Source organism: Anabas testudineus, chromosome 13 (assembly GCF_900324465.2).
Source record: "Anabas testudineus chromosome 13, fAnaTes1.2, whole genome shotgun sequence".
NCBI lineage: Eukaryota > Metazoa > Chordata > Actinopteri > Anabantiformes > Anabantidae > Anabas > Anabas testudineus.
In genome coordinates this window covers 25,171,249-25,179,070 of record NC_046622.1, presented here as the reverse complement: position 1 = coordinate 25,179,070, position 7,822 = coordinate 25,171,249, and the positions used below count along the sequence as shown (strand labels likewise).

General features: G+C 42.9%; 1 protein-coding gene across 1 annotated transcript; it reads left to right on the top strand.

The window, feature by feature from the left end:
• Positions 1 to 570: 570 nt before the first annotated feature.
• On the top strand, positions 571 to 6,646 carry lhx1a (LIM homeobox 1a). The gene is made up of 5 exons (XM_026378178.1): positions 571 to 868; positions 2,464 to 2,687; positions 3,039 to 3,322; positions 5,167 to 5,332; positions 6,267 to 6,646. Exons 1-5 carry the CDS (start codon positions 699 to 701, stop codon positions 6,644 to 6,646), a joined length of 1,224 nt encoding a protein of 407 aa, XP_026233963.1. The 5' UTR covers positions 571 to 698.
• Positions 6,647 to 7,822: the final 1,176 nt, after the last annotated feature.

Here is a 7,822-nt window from a genome sequence, read left to right as displayed (position 1 = left end):
CAGGAGTCGCCAGCGCATCCCAGCATCCAACGCCATCACGAGCTAAGCATCCATGATCATCTGACAGAGCGAGAGGGGAGCACCACTCTTTTTTTATTCTTTTTGGGTGTGTGGTTTTGTTTCTGGCCGGGTTCGGAAGAGTGGATACGCTGCCATGTCAAAGTACACTGATTTATTTATAGGCGTGCGTGTCTTCTTGTGTGACAGCTCTGCCCCGAAAGCGTGTTATTAGACGTCCCTTCCACTAGTGACTGGCACACCACGCTTTTCTTGGCCGATGCGTCACGTCAGGAGCGTCGGGACAAGCAAACTGGCTCCGGTTTTCTCGTGTGGGCCGAACTACAGTTTCCTGTGCTCGAATCTACATTTTGGTTGAATTTACGGATCAACTACAGGACTGTTTTTTTTTTTTTTTTTTTTTTTTTTTTTTCTTTTGTTATTTTTTGGTCGGGGGCTTTTCCAAGAGACAGTGAGGACGCAGTCGCAGCCATACCTGCTTGTTTTGTAGGTTTTGTATTTTGTTTTGAGTCTTTTTACGCATGCAGGAAGAAATCAATGGTGACACTTGATTGACTGACCCGGGAGCTCCAGGAGAATCAAGAAGGGAGACAACAGATAGTCGGTCAATGCTCGGCCTGCGCTGTTGATTTTGTTCGTGTGCGTGCTTCGTTTCGTGGTGTTGTAGCCCAGCCAAAGCCATGGTCCAGTGCGCCGGCTGCCAGAGGCCTATCCTGGACCGCTTTCTACTCAACGTGCTGGACCGAGCCTGGCACGTCAAGTGCGTCCAGTGCTGCGAGTGCAAATGCAATTTGACAGAGAAATGTTTTTCTCGAGAGGGGAGACTGTACTGCAAAAATGATTTCTTTAGGTAAGCTCGGGAGAGGTGACACAACAGGTCGTCACCAGTGTTTCTGCTTAATAGTGTTTTGTTTCATGTCAGGAGGTGGAAGCACCAGGTAAACATGCAGATATCGGTGGAGGAAGGAAATTATATAAAGACATTTAAATATGAACACAGATGGTGACTGTGCGCAACGTTTTACAGAAACAGATGCAGATTACTTCGATGTATCTTTAAGATGACTTTAAATCTTTGAGCAGCACTTGAAAAATCCCAGGTAATCTTCAGAACTCTAGATTGCCTCTCACTCTTTTCACACAATTAGAATATAATCAAATATGTTTTTGTTTATTTTAAAGAGCATAGACAAACACAAGAACAGTTATTTAAACGTGGCTACATCTGCTGACTGAAGCCACAGGATTCCAAGAATTCTGATTTATTTCTTTTTGTTTCCAGTAAATAAACAGAGCGACCTGTCCGTGCGTGTAGGCGTGAAGGAGCACTCGGAGGCGATAAGCTTTGATTAAGAGCGAGTAATTAAAAGCTTGTTCATTTGAATTCTTAAGTTAAACAACAACAAAAGAGAGGCTGAGGCTTTAAACGCGTGTGCACTCGCTCTCAGCAGGGAGAGAGAGCAGAGGTGTGTGTGTAAGAGGGGGGAGTTTGTTAGGAAATCAAGGAAATCACACTTAGGGTGTGTTTTCATCCTCCAGCGTGCAGACAGCCGGGGGAGCGTGTAGGATCAAACCCAGGCCGGAGCAGCCGCTGCCCGGTGTGTTTGCTCAGTCCGACTGAGGAGGACGTGATAAGTGGATTTGAATAGTAAACTGGTTGAAAAGATAAAGTCCGCAGACAATATAATCACAGACGTGCAGTCAACAAGCAACGCGCGCACCACTCAATACACATTGTTTAAGGCTAAAGTCGGTGGCAGGGCTGTAAATTCTTATTGTAAAAGCAGCTGTGTTTTAAACACCGTTTAAAACACAGCAAACGATAAAGTCTTGGTGGTGATGGACAGATAAACATAAGAAATAAAAAACGAATAAGTGCAGCGGGTCTGCAGCGGGTTTTACATGGAATCAACTCATTTATTTAAAAAAGGCAGATGGAAATGTAAAATCCACTTTATGCATTTTACATTTTACAGTTTCAAAAACTGTAGTGCGTAGTGTATCCAAAAGGCCCTTTTGTAGATTTAGCACAATAAAACACACTTTATTAATATTATTATTAATATTAGTAGTAGTAGTAGTAGTATTCATTATTACAGCAATAATACAAAAACTCGCCAACGCTGCTGCAAAGCGATTCCAAAAGTGAAACTTTGTTTTTAAAATGCACAACATTTCATAATTTGATAACAAACAACAGATGAACATTTTTATCTAGTTAACTATTATAAGTATGTATAAGTTCTTTATGTTTCTCCTTTGAACATGTGACTCCAGGCTTTACTCAATGTAGAGAAAATGTTGATCTCCAAATCACGGCCCATTTCCCAATATTTCCATGTCTTGTTATAATTCAGATTTAATATTCCGAGTATTATTATTTACTATTCTGTGAATCATTAATAATAATGATAATAATAACCCCAGCTCATTGTCTTCCTTCAGGCGGTTCGGCACTAAGTGTGGCGGTTGTTCGCAGGGCATCTCTCCAAACGACCTGGTCCGGAGGGCCCGGAGCAAAGTGTTTCACCTCAACTGCTTCACCTGCATGATGTGCAATAAGCAGCTCTCCACTGGCGAGGAGCTTTACATCATAGACGAGAACAAATTCGTTTGTAAAGACGACTACCTTAACAACACCAATGTAAAAGACACCAACCTCCTCTCAGGTACAGAGAAAACCCAGAGTCTTTGTGTGTGTGTGTTTGTGTGTGCGTGTTTGTGTGAACGCAATGCAGGATAAATAGTGATGAATGTGATGCTTGCCCCTGCACAGGCTTCATCACTGACCAGGACTTAGACAGCGTCAGAAACGCAGTACGCTGCCCACAGATTCTGTTCCTAAATGTAGCAAATGTTGCTCTTCTCTCCTTAATTACAAATAGAAAAAGTACAGATGTAGATTATACCTTTAGAAATGTTTTTGTTTCACTCTTGCCAGCCGGATGGACCACTGCTGTAGTTTCTCTCGTTTGAAGAAGGTCTGCGCTTGTTTTAATGTTCATTCGTTATTTCTGCAGTAACGGCATGCAGCGACCCGAGTTTATCACCGGACTCTCAAGACCAACTACAGGACGATGTGGTCCTAAAGGATACGGAGATGGCCGCCCTGTCCGACAAGGAAACGGTTAATAACGAGAACGATGACCAGAACCTCGGAGGGAAGCGGCGTGGCCCGCGAACCACCATCAAGGCAAAGCAGTTGGAGACGCTGAAGGCGGCGTTCGCTGCGACCCCCAAACCCACCAGACACATCAGGGAGCAGCTGGCCCAGGAGACAGGCCTCAACATGAGGGTCATCCAGGTAAAGGAACATTTGCAATTACCAGCCAAGCTGCTAGCGGCCAGACAGCCTATCTGTGAATTGAAGCGGTCATTATTAGATGTGTAATTGCGCGAATTTTCAGCGCAGGGGGAGGGGAGCATTTCTCAAACGTTGGTCCATGAGCAGAAACCACTGTTGTGCTAACAGGTTTCAATATAGCAAATCACTAAACTGTCTTCTAGTTGTGCCTGAGATGGTCAGAAATTTTATGGAAATAGATTTCAGAGGACACCCGCAGGTTGAGGAAGTGGACTCGCACCTTTACTTTTTTATAGGGTGTTACGCACCCATTAAAACGTGTGATGTAACAGCTTATATTTTATGAAAAAGTGCCTGTGCCAAGCTGCCAGACTACCATGACCGGACAGGCCTCATCCCATCAGAGAAGCTCCACCTCCCCTCTCACATCCTTCACCCCTCTTTAAAAGAGACCTCGTCTCTTCAGTGTGAGCGGTCACATTGAATTCATCATTAATTCATTGGCCGACGGACGCGGTTGATTTGGAAACGGCTAATTTATATGGGTATTTTTGATTCTTGGCGTGCAGGACTGGGCGAAGTCGCCAACTGGCGCCGGGCTGCTGGGAGTTCTGGGAGTCTTGGCACAGCGCTGCCATCACGTTTTGCGACCACATTTAGCCATGCTGTGAGCATTTCCAGCCAAGTGGAAAGACACAAATCTGCTTCAAGGGTCTTCAGACTGTCTCCTCAGAGCTCTGAATTACAGCAGGCCCGTGTTAGGTTAAACAAGGAGCAACTCACAACAGTTTATTATTATTGGATGTGTGCGCATTTTGTGTGAGACATTATATACTTTATATACTGTCATTGACAATTTCCCAAAATTTAAATTGTGGCGCTCCGAAGTTGGAGGAGATTATTATCAAGTATAGATTATTCAGGGAAAATATTATTACACATCTGTGTAGTATATCATATTTACACCGACAAAAAAAAGGGACGAAAATTATCGGAAAGCTTTTTCTGCGTTTTTATTTTATTAACCAATGTGATCTATTTTCCGAACGCAGCCTGGTAATGTTACTAAAGACTGTGGGAAAATCAAAGGTAAAAGGTTTATAATAGCAGATTAACAGTCATAAAGTGAGAGTGGCCATGTAGGAGTCTATAATATGTATGGGCACGGGGGAAAAGTGAGGAGCGTAATTAAAGGAAGCCGGTATCTAGATTATGAAATGATAACCTCAGAGAGCCCGGTAATATACTGGTAACAACCCTCCTGTTAAGTATTAATTGGAGATTTTAAGCCCCCGGAGCTGCAGCCTTCAGTCGGAGTAAATGGAGGGTTAAAAGATCATTAGGGAGGTTAGATGTGAGTCCCCCTCCTGTAAGGATAATTGGGCGCAGTCCTCTCCATCGCAGAGACTTGCGGATTTAACGCACGGCTCATCACGCACGTCGCAAAACACACAGAGAGCGCGGTTATTTACTCTAATACGAAGCCAATGCTGAGCAGGTGCCAATGTAAATATGACACCTAATTACACTTTCCTTTGAATGGAATTCTCACGGTGAGCTGTATTTGCATATTTACCAAATCACCAACGCGGACGTTTTATTTTGTGTTTGTTTGTTTGTTTGTTTGTTTATTTGGACATATATCCAGGCTTCACCTCTGAAATCTATAATCCACAGCAAGGCCGCCCCCCAACCGCTACTCCATCATCTGCAACCCACTCTACTCCCACCACCTCTGGTCCATAGAATATTGATGTGCAAAAAATGCGTCACAAAACTGTTACATGTTTGCTGGGCAAAGTTAGGTAACATATATATATATATATTTTTATGTGTGTGCCCAGGTTTGGTTCCAGAATCGACGTTCCAAAGAGAGACGCATGAAGCAGCTGAGCGCGCTGGGCGCCCGGAGGCACGCATTTTTCCGGAGTCCGAGGCGGATGAGGACGCTGGTGGACAGGCTCGAGCCTGGGGAGCTCATCCCTAACGGGCCCTTCTCATACTACGGAGGTATAGATATAATTTAGCTTATTGTGCTCTCCCTCAAACACATAAAATAAATACAGTTTAAAAAAAACAAGGAAAGTAGCGCTTCCCTTGATACGTAGCTACCTTTGTGTATAAAATTATACACGTTTCATTTTCTATCATCATTCTATCTTCTATTATCATATTAACCTGTCATTATTTTCCCTTTCTGCATTGAAACTACGATTTTATTTATTATTATTATTTCTATCCATGTACATCATTAACTGAGGCCCAAATGCGGAATAAAGCTGTTTTATTCAGGTGCTACCAAATCAAGGAAATAGTTACCATATTAGGCCTCTAAAGGTCCAGCTTCCTGAGCTCTTTTTCACAAAAAGGACAATAATTTAGTAGACAAGATTAAAATAACATTTAAAGAAGCACACACAAGCTGTAGTGATTGGGGCAAGTTTGGATACTCAGCTGGTTCCTATGCAAATTCAAAAGTAATTTTTTTTTCTTTGGGTCACCAAGCCCATAGCCTTTTGGAAATCGGTGAACAGTGAGTGAAGTTAGTTTACATGTTGATACCACACTCTTCCTTTAAATGCTTTGAAAGATCTGATCATGAGAATTTCATTTGTTCACAGGCCTTTGTCCTTTCTGCTGAAGCAAAAAGTCAAATAATATTCTGCTGAATTGAAAAAGATTTGGTCTCAGTAGGTGGAATCACTGATGAAATGGCCTCCATTTTAATTAATTTTGTGGCCACGTTGTTCTCCCCACCCAATTGCAGTTTTGATTTAAGTGTAACGTGCTCTGTGACTAATGTAGCACGGCAAGGGTCTCTCTCCCTCTCTAATACAAATCAAGCTATGTATATTCAATGAATTCCTCAACATCTCTGGAATTATTTCTGCACACCCATTGTTCTCAGAGTTGATTCTTTTTTCTTCTTCTCTTGTATGTGCAGATTATCAAAGTGAGTACTACGGCCCAGGAGGGAACTATGATTTCTTCCCCCAGGGGCCACCATCATCGCAGGCCCAAACCCCGGTCGATCTGCCCTTTGTACCCTCCTCAGGCCCTACAGGGACACCTCTTGGAGGTATGGACCACCCCCTACCAGGCCACCACCCATCCAGTGACGTGCAGCGCTTCTCTGATATAATGTCCCACCACCCAGGGGACTCTCCCAGCCCAGAACCCGGAATCCCAGGGCCACTGCACAGCATCTCATCTGAGGTGTTTGGCCCTAGTCCTCCCTTTACCTCACTGTCTCTTAATGGCAGCGGATATAACAACCATCTGTCCCACCCGCCCTCGGAAATGAATGAGGGCACAGTGTGGTAGCTTTTTGAGAGAGTAGACTTTACTGGTGAGAGATTTGGTTACAGAGAGTTGTGGGGTTTAATGGTGTTCAGGGCTGGGGTTGAGAACAGGTACATGGATATTGACAGGGTTAGGGCACCGGCATTGAATCATTATTTTTTGGTCTTTTCATATTTATTTATTTATTTTTCCATAAGATTATCTGATGTTTTTTGTGGGAATACCGTACAAGGCATACAAATTATGCTCAAAAACATTGTTTTCAGTGTTGTGTTTGGGTGTTTCAATTGTTTTATTTTGCGTATTGCATCCCACCCCCACCTTGCATTTAAAAAAAAAAAAAAAGACTGCTGACCTGCTCCTCATTTTCTCCTATTTCTTTGGGCACCTGGGGCGCCCTGTCACCTCTCCTGGCTCCTGTCATGGCCCGGCATTACAACCAAACCCCCAACACTCACCAGTGGGGTCGAAAACAACCCTTTTGAATCACCAATAATATGTCCCATACATGAAAAACATCATTAGCTAATGTCAAAGACTTCAATAGCTTTACAGAGAGAGAAGAAAGGGGCCAAGGGTTGGTTGTGCGCTGACCTGGCACTGTAGGAAGACTGAGCGGCATTCAGACTATGTTTAAGGCACTAGATGTGTCCCTTGTATTCATTCAGAAGCTCCTCAGACCTCTTTGCCTCTCAAGGCTTTGCCATATTGACACTTAACCTTTTTGACACTGTTTCTGAAGGCCAGAGGAAATAACAACGTTTCCTCCATCGGGACTATATATATATATATATATATATATTTTTTTTTTTTTTTTTTTTTTTTTTGCTTTTTGCTTTTGCTTTTCTTGGTGTCATGACTTTCACCAAATCAGAAGAAGGCCGCCTTCAAAAGGCAAGTAGTAAAACCTGCTTTGGATAGCAAACCCTTTATTTAAAATGGAAGGGAACTTGAAACATTGAGATGAAGTCTACCTTCTAAAAATCTTCTATCGGGGTTCTAAATGGGACTTAGAACAGTCAACTGTTTACGTAACCTATTTAATTCAGGAGTCCAGAAGTCTCGAAAACCATGTTTTAGAAGCTCGTGGTCCATATAAAAATGTTCCAAGCAACCAACCAAACTTTTGTATTGATTTCATTTATATTGTATCAAGACAAAAACACATTTGCTGGGGTTGTGGTTCACTGTGCTAGT

Coding starts and splice junctions, on each gene's coding strand:
- lhx1a (XM_026378178.1), top strand. CDS start 699: ATGGTCCAGTGCGCCGGCTGCCAGAGGCCTATCCTGGACCGCTTTCTA. Junction 3,323..5,166: donor TCAACATGAGGGTCATCCAG/GTAAAGGAACAT, acceptor GTGTGTGCCCAG/GTTTGGTTCCAGAATCGACG. Junction 5,333..6,266: donor GCCCTTCTCATACTACGGAG/GTATAGATATAA, acceptor TTGTATGTGCAG/ATTATCAAAGTGAGTACTAC.